We start from the raw sequence: 25,094 nt of genomic DNA, 5'->3' as shown, positions 1-25,094 counted from the left end.
GCTGATCTGGTAAATGAGCTCTACATTCAGCACAAATGGGAGAAGAAATTGTCAATGATGTAGGCCGATTCTATACTGGGAGAGTATTTTAGCAGTGGTCGTGTGTGGGAAAGTTGTCTTTTTAGCCTGTTCCCCCCCCCATTTTTTTTCATGACTGATACTGGTGGTAACTGACTTTGACAGTGCCCTGGGCTCCGCTAACCGGTCCCATAGCCAGTTCTCTGATAAAAAGATGTATGGTACTGTGTATAATTACAGTTGGCACTGACAGACCCCTGTAAGTCCCTAGAATATAATAGGGCAAGGGGGATGCAAACTACCTATAAGTTCCAAGTATATAGAAGGGCAGGGGGGGTTAACGGCCCAGCAGATTTCCTGCACTAGAATGTGCTCTGCTGTGTTGCCTGCTGTCATTTTTAAAGGCAGCCCTGCCGACTGTCTGTCTTTAAAAAAGTAAAATATGTGCAAATTCAACTTTGCAATTAAAAGTACTTCCAAAGTGGTAATCTATCTTATGTTTACATATGTCACCCCTAAGGTCTCCCCCAGGTGCCCCAGAGGTAGGGTGTCATGTAACTAACTATAAGCAGGGACAATATAAAATATCTTTTATATGCCCTGGTGAGGGGAAAACTGCCCGTTTCATGTTTCCCCCTTGTAGATACTTAGCTTCGTAGGATAACATTGGAATATTTCACATAAGTATAGATATTGCTAGGAAGGAGCTAAATGTGTAATTCAAGGACTGAAACGATTGGTAATGATAAATCCAACAAATTGCCACTGTTGAATTTATCATAACTATTACAGAAAAGAAGTTATAAGACTTTTGTTTCTGTGAGACACAATTCAGCCTTCTAGCAGCCTCTCCTGATTGGTCAGCCTTAACAGGCTTAGCCTGGCTGCTTTGATGAGGTGATACGTGGCCTGCAAAGAGCAGAGGTTATCTGGTGGGGGAAGCTCTGCAGCTACAGGGCATAGGCCCGAAAGTGGGCTGGGTAAATCAAACCGTGCTTCAAAGAGAACAGGACAGAAAGGAATGCCAGCCAGGCCTGCCCCATCTTCATGTACCCCACAGCCAGATGTCGACCAAGGAATGGAATTTGCAGATGGCTTGGAGGTGGATTGTTAATGGGTAACGAGCCACACCAGTAGGTTGGTTTAGCCAGGTCTTACTCTGCTGGAGAGGAATCCACCATCTTGGATTTTGAAAGTGCAGTGCTTTGTGGGACAAGAATAAGCCACACTTTGGAGGAAGCTGTCATGCTTTTGGGTGGCACTCTGCATTTCATTGGACATCCCCCCAACCTGCTTGTCCCCCGGACCATTGAATAAATATAATAGAGCTGCATTGCAACTCAGATCTGCTGCCTAAAACTACAAAGAGAAGAAGGACTGCCCTACTGGAACCCTGGTCTGCACCCAAAGGACTGCTTTCTGGAAGACTGCTCCTGCTGCACCTTGGGAACTACAGCCCTGAGAACTTTGCCTTGCTTCCAGAATGATTAAGGAGTGTACTCTTTGAAAGCAACAGGTTAACAGAGCTTCCCTGCACCATCTCCATCTAGACGTCTCTATCCTGGAGTGTGTCCAATGGACTTTTAAGGATTTGGCCAGGTGCATTGTGGGAATTGTAGTCCAAACTTCCAAGGACATCTTTGAACCCTCAAGGGGAACTTCAGGAAGAATTCCAGAAGTTTGGAGAAGCTTGGAGCAACTTTTGGAAAAAGCTCCATAATGTGACTGACCCGGCCTGAATTTCAGATTCGGCCCACTGAAGCTTCTGAGCTTTTCCCTGTCGACAAGACTTCGAGGATTTGACCCTGGCTCTGCGGTAAAGCAAGCCAGCAACATTGCATCGGATTCCGGCCTGACGAGGAGCCTCACCCGACGACAAGTTAAAATGCTCCAGAAAAACATCCAAGTCCTAAGGTAAAACTTGACTGCGGCCTCCTGCTCAGTGTATCTGAGCAGGGCTCCATTGTGGTCGGCCTCAAATTGTGATGTGGTCCCCGTGTAGCGCAACCAGATGTCCCTGTTTGGCACTATTGGCTTTTAAGCACTAGAAACCACACTTTTTGATTTAATCTTTAAAAATTCATATCTCCAGTTCCCTATATTAGATTTTTAGGGTCGAGCCAGCGAGTGCATACGCTAGCGCATGCATCTCACATGCGAGATGCTGTTGTATTTAGTAAAGGGCTTTGAGCCCGCCTGTCGCTCACCATTTGTTGGTTTTGTGTGGCACTCGTAATTCGTCAAGTCATGTCTGACATCATTTCCGTTCCTTTGTGAGGAGCAGGGATCAAGTACTAATTAATTCAACTTAATTAGTGCACGTCCGCTGCTCCCGACGTGATGGAGGTACTATTTTGTTAATTTGAACTTCCAGTGCCCTGGAAACAGAAGGCTTGTGACAGGCAAAAACGTGCCCAGCAGGACAAACAAAATTGCAAAGTTTTATTTTTTAAAGCTTTCTTTTATTTTGTTAAGTCGTCTTTCTTAGTTTCCACTCGTGTTTTCTTTTCTTTTTGCTCGTAGATACTGTTGTCAAAAGATGACAATTAAATTGTTCAAAATAGGGGAGACCTATTGCATGGTGCCCGGAAACTTTCAACTCGCAGCACGCATCCTCAGTAAATCTCGGCATAGCCTGAAGGTGGCCACAAGCACCCTCTGATGAGCATTAGTACCACATTCCACTGCACCAACACAATGTGCGTGTGCAGCTCAACCGGATGAGAGAGCTGGGGGACAAGAGAAATATACACAGACGGGTGTCAGCAACAGGGAGTCAGGTAACCACGGGCATACACAGCAAGGCACATCCACCACACCGCACAAGTGAGGTCATGGGCCAGGCATGCTTCACATGAGAGCTGGGGGCAACACAGGTGTGTGCGATAGGCCTCATGAATGCGCACATTTCCACACATACTACTAAAAATATAAGCAGTTCACATACATGTGCCAAGTCTTTTCCCTTGAAAATGTAAAACCTGAAGTATTAAGGGTAAGTATGTGCAAAATTTGGAAATTGTGTGCACAGAGTATTTTTGGAGTGCAAAATAAACAGGACACTGACAATAACTCATTTGGGACTACTTTTTCAAAATTTGAAGTTTGAGACCCCTCCTCGCCAAGCATCTACCAATCTACAACCTTCATTTTTTTACAACCAATTCAGTAAAAGGTTCTTAACCTATATCATTAATGTTCGCATCTGAGGTTTCTTCATTTCACCTAAATGTATTTTTTTATTAAGATTTTTATTTCTGGAAGACTCCAAAGTGAATGTTCCTACAATAATGTAACCAGATAGAAAACAGAAACCAAAGAAACAAAAGTGCGTATCGTCAAACCCACCGCGCACTCCCCATGTACCCGGCCTATATTTCCAAAGCAGTGACCGTGGCTCCATGTGATTATCCCTTATATGTGCGTATCTCGACATTGAGAGATTCAGCCCAATCAATTCCAGAAGTGATCATGATCCCTCGGTTTTCTGCCCAAGATCCTCATACACCAAATGGATTTTGACAGTCAAACTGTACCAAAACAGCCATAGTCTACATACCACATGATGTTCTCACAGCCAGGGGTGGCTCCTTTACAATGGCGAAGAAGCTTCGCTCCCCTGGCTAAGCCAGCAGCTGAAAAATACGATAGTAAACTACTGTTTTATTTTTCAGCAGGTGCATGGAGGGCGTGGCTGGTCCATGGGAGGGGGGAGGGTTCAGTGCACTTAAGTGTGCATGTGTGTTTAGCCGGCTGTCTTAGGCTGGCCAAACACACATGCACACTTAGGTTTCTCCTAGGTTTGGAGAAACTGCTCAGATGCCCATGCAGTGTCTGAGCGGCAGGACAAGCCCCTCAGACCAATCCCGGCACTGGTTTCATGCTAGGTTTAGCATGAAAGAAGTACCAGGATTGCATTGGGAGCCTGTGCTGGTGTCCCAGGGAATACTGGGTCACCATTAGATAAGGAGCAAGGTCGCCGGCAGCAGCGTGGTGACAGGTACGTTTATTTCATTTTATTTTTTTAATTAACACTCTCTGTCCCCCGCCCGCCCCCTTAAGAGTTGTGGCGGCTGCTGCTGCTCACAGCCATAGACCTGGGTTCTGCGTCAGTCCTCATATTGGATAATTCAGTGGAATGCTATACAGCTGACCTGGCAACACTGCTGCCGTGACAGAAGCTGTTGGAAGTTTTTCCATGATTTCCAGGGCAGACAGGGGTGACTAGCCTCAGATCATCATAATCAGAGCCACTTGTTTCCTGAGGAGATTTCTTTACTATTGAGACCAAAACTGATCACCAAGTGCATCTCTTTGGCACTTGACCCTCAGGGTAGAGATACTGAGCAGTCAAAGGATTACTCATTGAGGTGGTATGTGATCAAAACTTAGAATTCATTGAAACAACCTCAGCCAATGAATCAGGATGCGACCAGTGCCTTTACTTAAAAAGAAAAACATATTTTGCTTCTGACGCACAACGCCATGTTGTTCATAATTATCATAGGGCATTTTAAAGGTAAACAGTTACTTAGTGTAAGGAAACTGCCTTTTTGCATGTTCACCCCCCTATTTGTTCCCTTACTGACTGCTAGGCACTGGTGTAATGGCTCTGAAAAGCACCAAGCCCTGCTGAACAGGACTCAGTGCATGTGCTCTGACTCTTAAAGTAATGCATGTTTAATTTGCTTGTCCCCAGTTGCTAAATTACTTCTAAGACCCTAGTATATGGGAGCAGGGGTAGCCTGGGCCTGTAAGTTAGTGTCCCCAGGAACTGCAGCACTTCTAGTGCCACCCTGAGTGGGACAAGGTAAAACATGGCTCCCAGTCCGCCATTGCCGACTGGAAGGGCAGGTTTAAACTGCTAACTCAACTTTGCCGTTTAAGGTAATGGCAAAGCCCAAACCTCCCTTTTTAGGTTGAGCACGCAAGCGCTTCTTCGACCTATTGTTATCTATCTGTGGGCTTTTAACCACGCCCATCACTTTCATTTGTTCTTGGGCTTGCCTTTCAAATATCTCTTGATATTATTCCTCTGCATTACTTTCTGTTATTCTGTTTTTATGTGGTTAGTCCCTCTAGGGGCTGACTATATGTTTACATGATCATGTTTATTGCAAATGCTTGTTGTCATTTTTCTGTCATTTTAAAGATACAAATATTTCCTGTTTTTTATAAATTAGTGTGGGATTTTTAATGTGTGTTGTGTCTTACTTCTTTACTGTATTGGTGTATTTAAATGCTTTACATTCTGGTCTCCTAAATTAAGCCTGCCTGCTCGCAGCCAGCTACTAAGGGTTGAGCTATGGTCTAATGTATTGAGACCTTGACTGGAACTTATGTTGGAGTGATGGCCTTATTACAAGTTGTGGGTGCATACTTATCCCTACTAGTAACCCAGCCTCCAAGATCGTGGTTTTCCCAGTGGGTTCTACCTAAATTCAATCTATCCTGATGAAAAACGTTAGCTATATGTTACATTTAGATCAGGTATCTTGCGGCCTAGGGATTACCTAGTCAGATACTCCAGATGAATTGCAGGTGATGAATATTGTGATTGTAAGTTTGAGAGGGGGGAGGATAATCTGCTTCACTTTTTGCTTTTTTGCTCAAAACATGATCTAGCACGCAGAAGATGGCTACTGCCCCTTTTTAGATCATATGAGATTAAATGTGTTATAAAATGGTATTGCCGTTTTGCCTCAGAGCAGATTATGAATATGTTTTTGCCTTCATAGTTTCTTACTTGTGGGCTGGTTGGCCACTCATGAGTGAGCTGCCAGACTCCCTGGGAATCTGACCTGTTTTAGTAGGAATATGTATTTTAGGAGGTCTTATGCTGTCTGCTTTTTAACTCCTTTCATTGCACACATGCATTTGCACTTTGCTAGGACACACTTTGTCAGGATACTGACATATACCTGCTATTTATATTGATCTTACTGCTTGCATGGTTTGACTGATATGTGATCATTGTTTTATATGTTTTTATGTATTGCTTAATTGTTTTTGTTTATTGTATGGCAAAATACCTGAAACAATATAAAATGTATTGTTGTCTCACTGAAATTCCTCAACTTTTCACAAGCAAGTAAGTCAAATGTCTCACTGAAGGACCTCAAGCTTCAATCCTTGCAGAGTACTGCAAAAAGTCTTCAGTTTGGACCCTATGACACATATATGTGGTGTCAGAAGTCAGAACAGTGACACCATGGCCTATTGGTCTAGTGAATCCATGCACCTAAAGGCCACCAAGGTGTGGGAGGTCAAGTTATTTTTTGGCTAAGACCCATATGAAGGTTCCCAAGTGCACTTCCTCTCCCAATGGCAAGTCTCTTTCTAGGGAACAGTCTTCTAAAAGCACAAAATAACACAATAAGAAGGAAATGTCTTCATCTTCTCTGGACATTTTCCGCTTAGATTCAGGTACCTTGGCTCCAGGGACTATGGCTCCATGGAGGATAATGAAGCTGATCCACCTCCTGCCACCTTACAATACTGATGCTTGCATTTTCTTGGACTTACAAAATGCTTCACCAGATACTTCACAAGAATGGGACATTTCCTACCTCTGGCACTGCTTGGGAGAAGGTTTAATCTTTTACAACAGTTTCCGGAAGGTGATGGAGGCCTTGGAACAGACTCTGGCTTCTAAAGAAGTGAAGTCTAACATTCTGATGGAAACCATGGAGTCCCCTACAGTTTCTGCAGAGCTGTTGCTTCCATTTAATGAGGCTTTCCTCGACTCTGTAATGACTTTTAGAGAAAAAATTTTATCATGTCCAGCAGTCCACAAGCAGATCTCCAGATGCATTATTCCTGCTCAAGGTTACCCCGACCTATTGTCCTCCCACCCATCACTGAAGAGCTTGGTTTTTCGATTCACATCTTCAAATCAGACCTCTGTGTCTTTCCTAAGGCTTGCCTGAACAGGGAGTCCAAAAATCTTGACAACTTGGGTTGCTCATTTTTTGTCTCTGACAGTTTTGCTGTCTACACAGCTAATGCCACCTGCCTTTTCTGCTGACATGCCAATTCCCTATGGGAACTGGTGAAACATGTAAATGTCAGCTTGCTGGTCCATATGAAGAGCCTGTTTTCTGAACTGGTACTGAAATGTGGCTTTGACTCTGCTAGCACTGTTACTTAGTCTTTTGCTGTCACATTGCGTCAACATGCTTGGATGCTTGCCATTGAATTTTCCAGAGGAATCCTTAATATCCTTAAGGGCTTAACCCTTAATTATAAAGGGTTAAGCCCTTTGATGGCTATCTACTATTCAGAGAGCTCTGACAATGGCAGCTGTCTCAACCCTTCCAACCGCCACAGCAAGTATATCGCTTCTTTAGAGACAGGGATGGATCTAGAAGACATCAGTAGTAGCATGTGCTATCCCCACTGTCCTTTGCGGATGCTGCTGGCTCCTAACCCATGTAATCCCCCCAATCACATCACCTGCCAGCGGGTGGGAGCGTCTCCTGTTTTGTCAGCCAGTGGTAGACAATCATCACAGACCACTGAGTGATTCAGGTGATCTTTCAGGACTATGCCCTTCCCTTCTTATTGTCTCACCCAGACTAATCCACTTCCTTCAGAAGGTCCTCAATCCTGGATATGGATGTTCTTGCCTCTCTGCAAAAAGGGGGATAGAAGTGGTTCCTTCAAATTAGAGGGGCACAGCATTCTACTCCTTTTACTTCTTGATCCCTGAGAAGGATGGAGGCCTTCCAGTTGCTTAACCTGTTTATCTAGCAGAACAAGTTCAAGATGCTATTCTGGAGCTAGGTCCTGTGGGCTTTGTACAGTAGGGCCTGGCAGTGGCTACAGATTAAGGGTACCTGGCAGCACTATCTGCATTTATGTGCCTTCCTGACAAATCTTATCTGTTTAAATTGGAATTAGTGGTTCATTTTCCAAATGGTTTGCTTTACTTTTTTCCTCCTAACTCCCTTTTTTGTTCTTCTGTGGTATTTGATTCTTGTTTTGACATTCTTGATGGCATCTCCATTCAAGCTAATATACATGCCCTGTTGGAGTTCTTAATCTGAAATCTGGTGTTTTGGTGATTATTACTTTTGCTTCCAGTCAGAATTTCACGCCCTTTCGGTTCGTCTGCCCTTAACAGTTTTCTCCCTGGGTAAATTAGTCCTTTACACCTGCGCATCCATCTTACCCAAAGTTGTTTCTGCATTTCATATGGGCCAGTCTATTTCCTTCTATCTTTCTTCAAGTGGCTTTTTTTTGTGTCTAGCGTATCTGGTCACTAAACAATTGGTATACTCACAGCCCATATGTTCAAGCCTATGTGATGTGAACAAGGTGTATGGGAGGTTTTTCAGTTGGCAACCAAGTGTTAGTTGTCACTCGAGGTATCTTTCAGGGTTTGACACTCCACCTCTGGAAAGAGCCACTTGGTGAGAGCGGAGACCCTACACTGCTTCTGAGTTTACACCTTCCCTGCTTCCCAGTCCTTCAGTTTCAGATTTTGGCTTATACTGTTTGTATTGCATCAAGTATTGCCATTTGGCTCGTATTTTACCGGCAGTAACAGTAATGTGCAGTGTGAAGCTGGTTGCAAGCATTCAGCACTGAATTGTAGCTTTTGCGTCAATTATATGCAGCGCGTTCTCCGTCACGAGGAACTGTTAATGCTTACATAGTGGGACCTTTGAAGAAGTCAAAGGTGGCTCCCCGAACCTATTGACATTTATTTTGTGTGCCTGAAGTTTCTGCGGCGCCGGGCTCAGGACAGGAGTCTATCCCTTCCATTCATTGACACGCTCCAGCCCCTCCAGAACTGATGCCATTCATTCACACGCCCATCGCTCCCCCAGACTTGGATTCCAATTGGCCGATCGGTAACTCATTTGCAAACACAGGACAGATTGTGAATAATCTGCATTTACACCGTAAACAAAAAACACGCACCAAGGACACTCGAGATTTCCCTTCTTTTTGGCCCGCTTCATTCTTTTTGGGCGTGAAGTGGAGCAGTATAGGCCAATTAAAATGTAACTCCTCTGTCTGTCTAGCTGTGGTGGCAGAGAAGATCTCTTAGGTGCTAATGCATGAGTATCAGATCCCAACTGTATGTAAGTAGTGCTGATTAGGCATGCGGCAAGTACTTGCCACCCCTTTGTGAGAACCAGCTTGTGCCTGTGCACCAGTGTGAGTGCTTAGCTGCTTGGAGGTGTCAGCGTATACAAAATAAAAATTGTAGGCAAGTGACGTAATGCAAGTACTCCCAAAGCACTTCAAGTACCTGCTCTAGACGTACTTTGGAGTGTTATGATTAGTTAGCTCTACTTAGGTATCAATAGTTGAGTCTGTAATCCGAGCTATGTAAATATTCTTGACTCAGAGGTGATGAATCTACCATCCCATCAATGTGTGAGTACCTCCTTGCACCGGTGTCCTTTGAAAACCTAGCAGTTCTTGTGTATCAGTGTATGAGTATCTAAGTGTTTGTGAGTAGCATGCCACACGGGTTCCTTTGAGCACCTTCAATCAATGTGTGAGCACCTTGTATGCAAGTATGTTGTGAGTACTTGTTGTAACATACCCAACACAGTTTTGGAATGATGTGCGTGCTGTCTCTCCCGCTTATCATAATGTTAGTACCTACCTCCATTCTTAAGTAAACTGGTTAGATGGCAGTAAGTACTTTTCACCCATGTACTGATGTGCTGTGAGCTCCTACCACCCAGCCCTTGTGTCTAGGACCAGCATTTTTGATAACTGATTACCCCCCTCATCAGTGTAATTGTACTGCAAGGGAATTTAAGGCCCGCCGCTCACCTCCTTGTTGGGGCTGTGAATCCCTCCAATGCACACCGGCCTGCTGTGAGTCCTCCTTCTCTTGATCTATTGTGAGTACCTTAGGGTGCCACCTAGCGGTGGTGCCAAATTATTGCAACAAGCCAGAATGTTTCTTAAGTTTGCTGGGAGACGGTTTCTATATTTTTATGATTTATGGTTTACCTGGCACATTTATTTTTTGCCTTGGGAGTCCTAAATGCTTGCACTGTTATTTGTTGTCTGCTAGCACCTTCTCCCCTGTACCTCGATATACACCCTTCTCCTGAAGTGGTGCCTTTTCCCTTGGATCGTTGACCTAAATTATCCTAATTTATTCATTTTCTGTCTTCCTTTATCCTGTATTATCGCCTTTACCACACTGTATTTTACAATTTCCCATTTGTTCATCCCGTCGTCGTAATTGATTGGCACCAGTTACACATATAAGCAGCTATCACTGAGACTTTCGGTTGTTGTTAACACATGAATAATCTTGCAAACAAATATAATGATGGTGGCGACTGCGAAAGGAAGTGTGCAGAGTTGTGTTGCCGTAAGATCCGCAAAGACAATACTCATATATTTCCAGAAGCATTGGCAAAGCCATTAGGTCTCACCTTTATAATGTGAGCGCCGGATTATAGGTTTAGCCAAAATTTGTCTGTAAAGTATTGTCTAAAATATCAAAAGAAAAAAAATCTCAAAATATTGGAGAAAAAGCAAACACCTATGTTTGGTATCTCAAAATTGTACATTAAATCACATTTGTGTGGTCTTTATAAATGTCATGGTTTATTTTCCAAATACCTTTCACGCGGGAAACTTTGAACAGAATTGAAAAAATCATTAAAAAAGTGTTTTAGCCAACTTCCTAGTACAATTTTCTTTTACAAAGTTTTCATCTCCAACCCTTTCTCCCAAACCCAGCCTCCTGTGGGGATTTCAGCTCACTGGCTTGCTCTATGCAGTTTCAACCATGATTTGACACAATACCTCTTAAAATTCACTAGCCAGCGGCCAGTGGAATACTTACATTTAAGAAGTTCTCCGCAGTACGGCAGGTATATTTTCCAGCAAAGGTTGCAGACCTGTTTGCATCATGTATTGCTTCCTCCTCGATTATTTGATACCCTTCTTGCATCTTAGCTTGTGGCCTCTGTGAATATGAAACACAATGACAGGAATGTGTAAGAAGACTGAATAGAAAGTACTTCTTCATAAGTACCGGACGATTGCAGTGACACTCTGGTTGCATCTCTCGTGATTGCCCCATTGAAAATGTATCCCCAGGGTAGACTCTTCAAGCCCCATATATGCACATATGCTTTCATTGTTGTAATAATTTCGCCTTCCCCTTACCGGTCCAAATGTATTATCAGACCAGGAATGTTGAAAAAGTCTGCTACAAGTTTCTTGTTCTATTTGCGGAAAGCAATATAAACACATTGATTTGAGTTGACCACTGTTACCAAACAATTTGCTAGACCCTGACTGGGTACAGAAATTCAGAAAAGAAATGTCATAATTCAGATGGTGGATCCAAATGTAATGAAAATAGGAATTTGTGAGCAAGCAGTGTTTTTTTTCCAAGAAAAGTGGCAATTTGTAAGAGTTTCTTTAGATTTCAAAGAGTTTTGTTTTAATATGTTTGATCCACCAGGTGGTCTTTTGACATCTTCCACTTTTATTTAACTGCCTGTGTGATGATGTGCCTCTATATACAAGAGGTGGGACTATGGTTGATATAAAAGTTACCTTTCGATCGTTATAACTATTCGTGAATTTACTACTGTATTTCTGAACCTGGATACTCTATTAAATGTGTATTAAAATGCTTAACTTATTGGTTTGCCTTCTGTGTTTCTATGTACATGTTTTGTAATGTAATGGGTGTGTATATATATATATTATGTTTGTTACTTTTAGATCTGATTGTGTATGTCTGTCTACTCATGTATAGACATACATATATATGTTTATATGAATATACACACATACATTTTAAGTCAGATTTCAGCATTTTAAACAAACAGCGAAAGATATTTGGATGAATTGATATGTGCCGCAGTGTGCAGTGTCTGTTTTTCCGTGCCGCCTCCTGGCACATTCAACAGCTTTGGTAGTAACACTCAGTGGGAGCGGGAGACTTGACAGAGTTGGTGCACAGGCTCCATCAGTCCTCATCCCTCTTTAGAGACCCAAGTATTCAGCTGGACTAGTCCGAATCCACAAGGTGGACAGAATGAAACTCAAGGTGTTCTGATGCAATCCAACATGCAAGGAAAGAGTCCCCTACTCATATTCTCCTAAGAATTTTAAATTCCATTTTACAAAAAACTCTGGGTCTACCACCGAAGACCGCTGTAGAGTCAAATGAGGGGCTCCATTTTTTGTTGGTAGAAAATTGGTACTGGAAACATAACATTCTTTTCTGCTATAGCGACGGTTTTTGTCATCCGTTTCCGACATCACAGTATATTCATGTAACTGAGGTATGTATTGTGTGTAGTTTTTGTTTAACTGAAATAGAAAGAGGACATTGCCATATAACATAAAAAAGCGACTGCGATAAGAAACATTTGGCTGAAAGTGTAATTTATATTGTAATGCTTTTAGGTCGCTATGCATTTCACCTCTGGAAACCTCTGGGTCAAGTAATCACAGAAACCGCAAAGAAATTCCCTTCTTCTGTAAGTATTTTCTTATTACAAAAGAAACCTTTGACAAAGCGATGTTTTTGCCTGACAATGGAGCTCGGTCTGCTTCTGTGGTCGTGATCTGGTGCCTGTGCTGATAAAACCTTAGGCAGCTGCCAAGTATTGCCTTGCCCTGCCTCCTTGATAGTCCCCCATATGGAAACTTATGTGCGCCAGATGCCTCATGTCCCTTGGTGCAAGTGAACACGCAAAATATTGTCGGAAGTGATGAAGCTTCTGATTTAAAGTGCAGACAGTGTCGCATCATGGGACAAAGTTGAAAGAAAACAACTGTCTACCAGTGGTCACACACCCCAGTGTAGCTGATTAAATAAAAACAACCTGCAAGTGGCTTGACTGAATGATCTCTGGTTGAGTATGCTGAGCTGTGTGTTCAACGTGATACCCGGCCATTATCACTGAATTAATACATGTTTTTTTTTTTAGCAAATATGTTAAATTAAATGTACATTTTGAGTCACATTATGTCTGTACAATGGACACTTATAAGCTGAAATAACATGATATCTGCACTATTTGAATAGCATGCGAACAAACAAGCATTGACAAAGGCAGCAGACCTGAAGTTTTTGATAGGGAAAGTACTTGGTATCACTTGGAAGACTTTGTGTGCTTTGGGACAGCTGCCCTAGACCTGATCACAATAGAGCATCATCTTCTAAATAAATATGGAAGCTAAGAGAAGGAGCCCTTTGCTGAAAAGTCTTTATTATCAAAGTTAACCAGTGCCTACAAAGAATAGAATTGTGAAAAGGAGCTATCAGATCAACTTTGCAGTGTACGTGGCAAACTTAAACTACATGCGCAGTAAAATACTGCATAATTGATAGTTTTGACAAATGGACCGTACTTATGTTGCACCTTTACGAAAGCCTGTGTGCACTGCTTTACTTAGTGAACAAAAGTACCATACATGTTATCATGACAGCAGAGTAAGACAAAAGAATGTGGACGGTCAGTTGGTGAATAGCACTTCCTAAACAAGGCATAAGTCAGCAATTAAAATGTTATCAGGTCATCAGATTACATACATTAAAAAGATACTCAGGCTGTCAATTACAAAGTACTGGCCACGTTGCATGTGCAAACTAATAAAAGGTCTGCTTGATGCCCATCACCAAAACCTAATGGGAACACTTGGGACATGCAACCATTCACAGAATGACAACACCATGGTGAACAGCTCATCCAAGCAATGGCAGACGATGAAAAACACGAAAGCCAGTTAATGACCTGTTCTTAATTTACTTTTTTGAAGAATTTGTGATTTGGATTTCCAGATAGAAAAGCTGTGGATAGCCAGACCTGGACCTGGAAAGGGGCAGACTTGCAGAAATCATGTAGCTTTTGAGAAGTCTGAAATTTTGGAAGTTTGACACTAAAAACTGATGATTTAAAAAAAAAAAAAAAAAGTTTTTGAAATTGAAAGTGAATTCTTTTCTGTGGTTATTTTTGTTTCCCATTCAGAATCTTTCATCGTACTATAAAGGAGGATTCGAACAGAAAATGAATAGACGAGAAGCAAGTCTTATCTTAGGCATAAGGTAGGATCTTAGGTCCAGTTTTTTTGTACAGTGAATTGTATGTTCTGCTTTTTCGTAACAATAAAGAAACGGCCCAGCACAATGGTGGCACTATATTTAGCTTTACTTTCCTGTATCGTTTGCACTCTTGTCCAAATAAAAGAGGAACTTGTATCTAAAGAAAATACATCGATGATCTAGGTCGAGCTATTGTACAAAAATACTTCCTTATCACGTCTTTCTGGCACAAATTATGTACAAGATTTTTATTTAAAAAAATGGGCTGCTATATGTAGTTCAAAGAAACTAATAAAAATGAGTAAAACAAGATAAAGGCGAAAGAAAACGTAGTATTCACACACAAATATAATCTCCTGCATCATTTTCATTGATCCCTGGAAAATACCCTTTGATAAAATCCAACCCTTCATACTGTGTCAACACTTGAAAATCTATTCTAAGTATTTTGATCCTACGGATTTATTCTGGCTAAGTGGCAACATCTCCTGTGCTGTGATAAACCACTAAAATGGAAACTAGAGCTTTTGGTACAGGAACCCTCAGTCATTTTTGGGTAGACCTCTGGTTGGGTTTTCAGATTTAGTCACTAACCTTTGCTGCCCTGTGAATAAATTGGGTTAGCGTGTCATATTCCCGGTTGGTATTTACTGTTGCCAATACCCCAAAAACAGGTGGCGTGCACAGTCCATTTATTTTTAGGTGCCTCTCACAAAATATATCAACACAGGACACATTTTCATCCAGTTGAGCTATCTACATATTTCCGCCTAACCACGGGCGTCCAAATAATCCACGCTTCTTCCTAAGGATAATATAAAACATAGTGGCATTTTCATAGATTGCCGCCTCCAAGCTCATTTTGAACGGGACAGGTTCTTATTATTTACTGAAGGCTGCCAAATTTCAGTCTAATAATTATTTTTCCACCCTGCCATGTCACTTAACCAGCTCAAGTTATCTGATCACAGATATTGCACCCTTTTTATGACTCGGTATTTTTCTTATGTGCTTTCTCAAGACATCCTGGTGGAAAAATGTTAGTGAACACATAATAGTGCTAAAACAGTAATCAGTCATATGTGTACAAAACCCATTGTGTGTGTAAAAGTAGTCTTATAGAGTAAAACTAAGTGATTTCATCGTTGAGTCTCCCAAGAGTACCGGCAAACTACCACAAAAAAGAGCAGTTTTTCTTGTCTTGGATTTTCTATCCAGGGCCTTGTTTTATTATACAGCACACAATAGTATCCTGTGGTGAATAACTGCAATAACATGTGTTCACACCAAGTAATAGAAACTACCGTGATAGGGATGGGCTGTGGGACATAGCTGAGAGACATTTGTGTCAGAAGGGAAGGTGCATCAAAAGATGAAAAGCATTGCAATGCTTGATGACTGGTATTTGGAAATTAGGGAAGAAAATCATTTTCAGTTTGATATAAAGATTTACAGCCTCATTACAAGTTTGGCAGTCCCAACGCATGATCACCAAACCCGTGAGAAGGACGGTGGCATCCCCCCCACCCTACTACAATGTTTCCTCCGCTCTGACTGGCGGAAACATTGTAATAGAACATTCCCACAGGTGAGGCCAGTGGAAACAGTGCTACTAGATAGCACTGTGCTCCCTTAGCACAGAGGGGGTGGCCAGCACCTTCAGAATGCACGCTGTCTAATGCGCACTGTCAGTAAAGCAGACAGTGCGCATTCCGATGTTGCTAGGCAGGGGGGCCCCTGCACTGCCAGTGCCATGTGAAACCGCCATGATAAGGCTGGCAGTTAGGGGAGTTGGAATCAGCCAGGTGGTGCTGAGTTCAGAGCTGCCCTGGCTGAGTTCGAGTCAGACCAGTGTCACCACGTCGGGAACCATGTTCCCGGTGGGGACAGTGGTCCCCTGGTGGGTCTGCCCGCCAGGGTTGTAATTGGGCGGATTGACTGTCCAGAGTGCGGCGGTCCAGCTGTTGACACAAGTTTGGCGGCTCTCGGACTGCCACACTCATAATGAGGCCCTTAACGTCATACAGAAGTGATATATAGGGGCCCATGCTGTTTGTGACAGCTTCAGCTTTATCTTGTTTAGGAAGGACATGTTTCAACTCTTGTGGTGTTCAGGGATGTTGAATGTTCTTTATGCATTAATTTCCTCTCAGCCACATGAGTGAAGCCTTAAAGCCAAAGGTTGCTATCCATTTGAGCTTCTCGCAGCAGATTAAAAATGGTGATAGTCCTCATTTTTGTGGTTTTCTAGGTCTTCCCTTTCTATTTATTGTATTTCTTGGCTTCCTGTATATTTTCCATGGTGCTTTGAGGTTTGCTGGTATCCGGAAGGTTACTGATCCTAGTTTCAGTATCTGAAACTCTTAGAGCGTTTGTAGATGTCTTATCAGATCCCTGCAGTGTCAGTATTCATGAAGATGGTTCTAGTTTTTGCTGATTGTAATCTCACACAGGGAGCTCAATTATTTCATGATAACATTCATAATCAATTCCAAGACTGATATCACTAGTGATGGGGCCCAGCTTTTGTGGGTGCACATTAGCCATTGTATTGTACATGGTGCCTTCTTCATGCTTGGAGTTGAGTGTGAGATATGTTTGGGACCAAATGTGGCTTAAATGGGGGATACTGAAAAGACTTGTTTTGAGTTTGTTATTCTTGTGAAACAAACATTTTAGAATTGTCTGTTTTTTGTTCAACACAATGACTCACAGACTGGAAGCAATAAATTGTGGCTGTTCAAAGCGCGTAATACAGTAGACTTAGTGGTGGTACAATAACCAGTGAAACTTCAAGTAGGGAATGTAAGCTGATCTTAGGTAAGTGGAGGCGTTGATTTTTTAGGTCAAGCAACTGTGGTACTGTAACCAGTGACACTTCAAGGAGGAAATCTCAGCCAATCTTAGATAAGAGGAGCTGTTGATTTGTGAGGTTTTGCAACTGTGGATCTTAATGAACGCTCAGGTATTCTACAAATATAAAAAGTTGAAATTATGGATGTTTCATATGGCAATGCAGATGGACAGAACTTGCAAGATGGCTGCACCTTACTGTATGATAGCATTTTCAGCAGTATTCCTTCTTAGCCCATAATCTATTGGTTTCTAAGAGGTTTACAGTCATCAGCAGGTGCTTTTAGAGGAGGACTCAGAAATTATTCAAGTGCCTGCTTCCTACTGGTTCCCATAAAGGAGGTAAACAAGAGAGCTTTCAGAAGACACCATGTCTCTCTTCTGCTAATTTCTTTCTGCCCTTGTCCCAGCATGTGAAAACTCAATGGTTGTAATACTCTTGAGCGGAGGACCAAAAAGTGTTCTCATAATAGACTGGACTTTGCTTATCAGGTGTTGGCTGCAAAATGCATGGTAGGAGTTGCAGGTCCAAGTGCATGCAGAGTATCTACTTATGGTCTCATCACAAGGCTTTGGGAATACCAGCTCTTGGGCCTTCTTCCAATGGACCAATTTTTTTTTGCTGGTCATGGCTACCGTTGTGACCTGTCCTTGCAAATAGCTTTATTGCTCATGTTGAGGGGTCGTTCCCCTTAAGTGCAGCAAAAAAACTTGCTCTTCTACTCCTAAGGTTTTTGGTTTTATTGGTTCTCTTGCCAGTGAAAAACTAAAGAAAATTAATCAACCCAATAGAAAGAAGTTCCCAAGAGTGAAGTTGAAGATCTATTTAAGAGATCAGCAGCAACAGTGGATTTATAAGATCTTTTGGAAAAGACAACAAAACAGGAAGTTGCATCTTAAAAGCAAGATGTATTTACCATCAGAGAAGGCTGCTTAATCAAAACAGAGAAGGTCGACTGCATGTTTTGGCAGCATTAAGGTACCAGTGGCATTCCACATATGTCTCCATCCTTTAGCATCTCAGGGGTGGAAGCATGCATACCTCTGTATCTTCCAGTTTTGCAGAGTATATCAGAAGACACATGATTGCTAGTATTGTCAATATACACACAAACAGTGGAATGTGTAGGGTTGCAAGATCTCAGAGCACAGCCTTCTAATTATATCTATATAACACAAAAAGTGTTCATGCTCAATTAATGAACAAGAGCCGAGCCTGTCTGTAATATGTCAGTCTCGTTGGTTTAAAGGACGCTAGCCCTCAGCCCACCCTAGGGTGGCATGCTTCATCACAGGGCGCCTCCACACACCAACTAACAACAGTATTGGTGTGGGCTAGAACGCTCAAATAAAGGGGAGCCTTTGAAGTGTTAAAGAGAAACTGTAAGGGTTTCTCAGTGAGGGTGGTTGGGTTTGAAATGAAAATGAGGGGGGAAACTGTTAAAACTACCACCTGGTACACCAATAAACTTTGTATTATTATCCTCAGTGAACTAAAAATACAAAATAGGGTTTCATGTGACAGAGTCAAGGTAGTCAACATGTTCCTGCCTGAACTGTACCTTCAAATGAGAGATGTGGGCTATTTACCAGGATCAAAATCCAATCTGCAAATACAAATTATCAAAATAATCTAATAGAGTATGCAACTATAGAAGGATGAGGATATGCTGGAATTCACTGGCACCTGGACCTATATACATCAGGAGAAAAACGCACAATTCATGTGTCTAAACATATGAAAATCGTCTAGTGAATTGTACGGCCTTACAATTGTGGGACCGGGGCTCACTAGTGTACCACACAGTGAAGGTGTCAAGTGGACAACACCTCCTCGCCAAACACTCTCCTCCCATCCCCTCCTAAAAAAAAATACAACCCAAATTAGCTGGCAGAAGTTGGTTTCAGGGGTATGCTTACCCACATCCAATTGGTGTCACACCTCAGCTCTGCTTAGCACACCCAGCACTTGTCCCATGGGTGTCTTTATCTCAACTGCTGATGGCATATGTCGTCCCTGTTGTTCTCTTTGATGGCAAATGTGGTGCATTTCATCACAAAATTTGGTGGTGCGCATACTTTGGCCCTCATTATGAACACGCCCGCTGGCCCACAGGAATGCCTGGCCGGGACATTGACGGCGGCTCCACATGGAGCTGCGGCGGGTGCAGCTACACCCGCCATCACTTCATGTAAATCGGGCAGTGACCTGCGCGATGGGGCACTGCACAGGGGCCCCTGCACTGCCCATGCCAACTGCATGGGCCAACTGCATGGGCAGTGCAGGGGCCCCCAGGGGTGCCCCGGTGCACCCCTTCCGCCAGCATTTCCCCACCAGGGAACTGCTGATGCCTGAGGGATCATTATTGGAGGGGCAGCACCGCTGCCTTGTCGGATGATGATGCCGACTTCTGCCAGGCTGCCTGACAGAGGCAGCCTGGTGATGAGTGAGGGCCGCCTATGGCGGCCCTCCATCGGTTCATTATGTGGCGGTGTGGCCTGCCATGCCGGCTGGCGGAATTTACTGCCACCGCTGGCATGGCGGGCCACACCGCCATGTTCATAATGACCACCTTAGTCCCTTACTGTGCTGAGAGTTTCATCCTGCGGAATACATGTACACAAGGATTCAGCATCTAGTCCTATCACGCAATGTCTGTGTATATGAAATTCAATGTTCTTAAGCAGGGTGAGAACTTTTGTGTCTTTCAGTTAGGATGACAGGTCTGCTACAATCTGCCTCACGAATCATTCTGTAAAATTTGGATAAGGTATCAAGGATTGAGCCAAATTCAACATTTTTAAGAAGTTGTTGGAGATATTTAGACCACTGCTACCTTTGAATGATATGCTGCACTTTGAATCATAACCCCCAATATAGGAGATACTGTCAGGTTTACGTAGCCTCCTGAATTTTTCATTTATTACGAGATTGTACACACAAAGGGACTACATATCCTACCATCAGATGGGACACTGTTGCCTATTTGACATCACACATGACCTATGGGCAGTGTGCTCCCTTCATATTGACTGCCTGGACTTTTAGAGATCGTCTGCTCTGCTTCCCAAATGGTACTAGGGCCCAGTGGTGTGAACAACACAGACTTCTCCCTGCCTATACACCAGAGTCAACATCAACCCCTTTATAACTCTTCATGCTGCATGACAGCGTGCCATAATCCTCCAGATTTACCTCACTTAATCATCTAATAGGCTACACTGACCCCAGTTTGTGCTCCCAAGGTCGTTGAACTTTGAGGTATTTATACTTTGAGTTTGGTTCACTAGCTATGGCACCTCCAACGTGCATGTGCCTTTCTTCATTGATCGTAAATGCTGACAGCTGGAAATTTGATATATAGTTTATGCAGACTACATTTTCGACTATAATGGAGATGAATAAAACAGTTTCTTGCTTTCGTAAACACATTTTCTTACTGCATGAGCGTGTGCGTGTAGTATCCACGTGTCACCTTCACTGTGTAGCACACTAGTGGAGCCAATATCCAGCACTGCAGGACCATCTTTGCGATTGTTATATGTCTTATCACGTAAATTGTATGTGTCCTGATATGTAGGCTCCCTACTACTCAGTCCGTACACCCAAGCTCCTTGATGTAACGCGGGGGAGCTCACATGAACGATCTGACAGTCCAAGACAAGTAATCCCCCCCAAAGAACATTCATAACAGATGTTTATGCTGAAGCTCTGAAGTCAGTTCTTTGATCAAGTTGGACACTTGTTAGTACATCCAGAGAGTATGAGAAAAACGCATTTTATTTGTACAAACATGATGGAACAAGTATCAGAAATGTATAGAGTGAGATGGAGAAAATCTACATTTGTTCAGTCGCTTTGGAACATCAGCCAATTCTGCAGAAAACTAAGCAGACATGCCATAAGTATGTCTGCAGTAGGAGCACCTCTTTATAGATATTGAGGTCCTCTGAGGATTTTCTACCATAATGGTAATATGAGACGTCAGTTTTTTAAACAACAAAAAATGTCAAGACCTTGCTTTGAGATCCCCATGAATAGTCTAGATCTATACAGGTTCAGACACCAGTGAATTCCAGCATATACTCAGCCAAAACTGGTTGTATAATTTGTTTGTTTCTTTTGATAATTTGTAGTAATAGATTGGACCTTGGATCTGATAAATCTACACCTCTCTTCGAGGCTACAATTCAGGCAGAAACCTGGTGACCACCTAGACTGGATCGAATTATACCCCTCTGCCCACTAGGGGAACTAATACAATGTTTGTAGGTGTACCAGGAGGTAGTTGTAGTAGTTTTTGTTCCCTCTGCATTCGTTTTCATTTTTACACCCCCATCTAACCTTACGGAGGACCCCTTCCAGCGTTTTTTGAACACCTTAAGAGCTTCCCAGTATTTGAGGGTTGTAGCCTTCTCCGACACCATTTGTGGAGTTCTTGTGTGGAGGGCCCCAGTGATTAAGCATTTCATCCTCAGGTGGGTGAAGACTAGCATCCTTTAAATCAGTGTGACTGACATTACAGACAGACACTTTTTGTTCAGTATTTCACCACGGGTATTTTTTGCGTTATGCTGATAGTGTGCAAAATGAGCCCAACCCCAGACTTCTAAATTCTGAGCTCACCATTGTGCCCAAAGTGTCAAAATCTAGTATATGACACCAGCTGGTACAGCAAGTTCAGTTGCTAATTCATATGAATGAAATTGGAAAAATTCTAGATTGTCAAGGACAAATAAATTAATCTATTCCCACTACTCCCTCATCAAAGAGAAGTAACCAAAACATGATATCATCCAATTTTAGGATACAAGACGTCCAATGAGTAGATCGAGCCAGAAAAAAATCACAATGCTGGCACAATATCTAATCTAACCCCTTCTTCAACATACTAGCTACCAATTGACATACAGGCCTCTTGCAGGCGATTTACTGTTTCCCCCTGTCCACATCACTGAACCTCTTTCCAGAAAGGGTGTTATTTTAGTGGAGTGCGCCTTAAGTCTAGGGATGAACTCAGCATTATCTTGGGTTTAATTTGGGTTTGACTTTCACTATCTTCACTTAACCACGATCATGGCTTTTGAAATTTACAGTGGTGAGTGAGGTTCAGGCGTTTGAAAGTTAAATCAGAGGTTTTTTTAAAGGTTCTTATGTGTTACATCCTTTACGCAGTACTGTGATCCCTAGCAGTTATTTGTTTGAACTTTTATTTAGCTAATATGTAAGGCTTAAGTTCCTAACCTGAAGGTGTTTTTGTGATCAAGTTAGCTTGGAATCTGGGCGAGTCACGTGCATTGCCTCGCAAGCCCCCTTCGCCTAGGATTTTTCTTGAAAGGTTTTTCAGGTTGGGCCCTTCCTTTGTTCTCTTACTCGCATCATATTTTCACTTTGAGCAACAGATTGTTTGGATAGACTTTGTGCCGCACCACAGAACTCCTGAGGAGAGGCGTTAGTAAGCCCTTTGTTACTGTGGAGGGCATTGCTCATTTATTTGGTGTGAGTGGCATCCCTTTGCTCTGCTGATTCACCTTCCTGAAGTTTAATCCAGCTTGGTAAGGTATCCTGTTGATTATGCCCACGGTGAGTCAATGGGTTAGTTTGCTCATTTCATCTGCTTATGAGGTTCTGCATGGTATCACCCCAGCGCGAGACTAAGAGGGGTCTAGAACTAGTGCCATGTCCTTTTTGTGTCTCTGAGATTTGTAGAGCTTCTGGATGAGAAGTTTGCACCACAGTTGTCAAACATTAAAGCTTCTGATGCAAGGGGTTGGAAGATGACTGAACTGTAGCTATCTGGGGTGCAGCTGGTGTATTCACAGTAGGACCCAGGGCTTTGAGGGACTCTCAGCACCCTCGCTGTGGATCATTTTATTTTTTTTGCTACCCAGCCAGGATATTAGAGGTCAGTTTTCCACGCTTGCACCGGGGCTCTTAACATTGATGATTCCCAACTGAGAACTGATGATTATGGAACAGAAGTTCTCTCTGCACTGTTGTCACGTATAATACTGTGATGTTGTTATATTTTTCTGCAATGCATGATTCGCAATTCTGCTGAATCTGTTTGGTGTCTGTGTGGTTGTGTGATACCACATTTAAAGTGACCTGGTTGCCCATCCCAGGGTTATCTTTGGCTTTACTCATTCTGTAATGGCTGGACCCAGGAAATGGTTGAGAATTGAATCTTTACTTACTGAATGGTAATTCTACTGCCCTGGCAGGCTGGGGCTTAGTGACGATAGTACTGGATATCTCATTGGTATGTGGTCCTTACACAGGCTGTCAGGAGGGTGAGTCCGGAGGTGGTATTTTTGTCTCACCTACAGACAGCCTTTACTGGTGTGTTTGTGAAAGGTCTCTCGTCGACTGTACCAAAAACTTACAGAGGACTTAGAACCAACCCCCTGCTTAGCATGTGTTTGCTTGCTTATCATTATCCCCCTTGTTTGCTTGCTTCCTATTCAGGGGCTTTTCTTCCCCGTCATGTGTTTGGGACCCCTCTGCAGAAAGCTTCTAGATCATCCATTTATTGAATGACTTATCTCCTTCTTCTAATCACATTCAGGGAACTACCTTTTTAGGGGTGAGGGCAAAGCGCTATTTTACGTGTTGTAATCTCTCTTTGGGCATCAAACCACGCCCATGGCACATCAGTATTGGTTTGTGGGCTTGACTTTTAAAATCTGCTTGCTTTCATTAGTGAAAGGCATGCATAAGTCATGCCTTTTCCGGTGCTTAGCCCTCCTCAAGCGCAGCAACCAAGTACTGAAAACATGCGAGGCTCCATGTTTTCCGTCTGGTTGTCTGGACTACTTTTTCCCTTTTTTCGCAGCGTGATCTTGCTGGGAAGAAGTTGAGCGCTTTGCATGACATTGACCCTATCACATAGTTAATTGCACTTTTGCCGGTTACATGGATAATTGCACTTTTCCAGATAGGTTTCACTACGAGTGAACTTTTTTTTCCCTTGTGTGTCTGCTTTGTGCTGATGGCGGCCGTCAGCTCACTTATGTGAAACTTTTACTTTTCAGTTTATATGGCAAGAAAAGTCCAGCTAGTTATGTGAAACTGTTTTATTTTCATTTTCAATTTATGTGGCAAGAAAAGTCCGATTAGGAGTTTACAATGCTGATGGCTCTAGCTCAAGCAAACGCAAATTGCAAATGCTTGTTCTTTTTCTTTCAGTAGTCCATGAGAGTGCATGTGTTTTCTACCTGTCTTCCTTGTGTGCTGCTTCCCCCACCAACCTCCCCATGTGCTTTCCATGTTGCTCCCTTATTGTCACGCAGTTGTGTGCATGCATGGTCAGACATGCACACGCCAAAGGAATGATGCGGTGGTCAACAGCAGCTTCGTCATTGCACCCTTTTTAATCTTTTTTTCCAGTGATGCTCAGCATTGCCTGAAAGCACTGGGTAAGCAAATAGGTCACAAAGGCGAGGCAGAGGGCCTAGGCAATGCTTAGGTAATTGACAACGGAATACCTCTATGGAATGTGGTCTCACCCCTCGGCGTTTATTTTAACAAGGAAGAATAAACACTCAATAATGGAGTTACTGGTAAGTATTTTAAACAGTACACGCTTTCAGGTGCTATAGCAAAATTAAAAAAATCTGAATGTATCCCTCCAACGGGGTCTGTTCATGGTGGGCTATTTGGCTTGTTGGGGAGCACCCAGCTTTAAAAAACTCAATCGCTCCTTCACATGAACAGTTACCTTCCCCAACGGAACTGTTAATCCGTGCAGTCCGTCAGCAGTTCGTGGTGCCAACAGGTCAGATCTTTCCCCAAAATTACTGGACTCCATAGCCTCAACAACGGCACTTTTCTACAATGTAGAAGAAATGGACAAAGATAGTGCCCCACGTCCTAACTCCTTAGCAACTGGGCATGTTCTGTGCTGCTGTGGAGTGTTGTTCTGTCAAGTTAGCAATATCTTGAAAGAAAAACGTGTTGAACGCTAGAGGCTCAACCATGTTTCTGTCTTCATCTCTCAGCTGTTAAGCACCCTGCCTGCTGCTCAGCTATCTAGTCCATACTGTGTCCTGTAGGCCTGCTTGGTGGATGTGATCTAGGTTAAATTACGTGTTCTGGAAGTCGGAGCCAAGAATTACAAGTTAGGCCTGTTTTTCGGCCTATCGGCTATAAAGTGAAGTGCCATTG

At 42.8% G+C, this 25,094-nt stretch overlaps 1 protein-coding gene across 1 annotated transcript in view; it reads left to right on the top strand.

Moving 5' to 3' along the window:
- Positions 1–25,094, top strand: part of DNAJC15 (DnaJ heat shock protein family (Hsp40) member C15) — a 158,271-nt gene that overhangs the window by 87,973 nt on the left and 45,204 nt on the right. The window contains exons 3-4 of the mRNA XM_069205420.1: positions 12,433–12,506; positions 14,001–14,077. Of these exons, the coding sequence (XP_069061521.1) occupies positions 12,433–12,506; positions 14,001–14,077 (151 nt within the window). The remainder of the gene's footprint in view (positions 1–12,432; positions 12,507–14,000; positions 14,078–25,094) is intronic.

This window comes from Pleurodeles waltl, chromosome 8, assembly GCF_031143425.1.
Source record: "Pleurodeles waltl isolate 20211129_DDA chromosome 8, aPleWal1.hap1.20221129, whole genome shotgun sequence".
Lineage (NCBI taxonomy): Eukaryota > Metazoa > Chordata > Amphibia > Caudata > Salamandridae > Pleurodeles > Pleurodeles waltl.
This window is presented reverse-complemented; position numbering and strand designations above follow the sequence as displayed.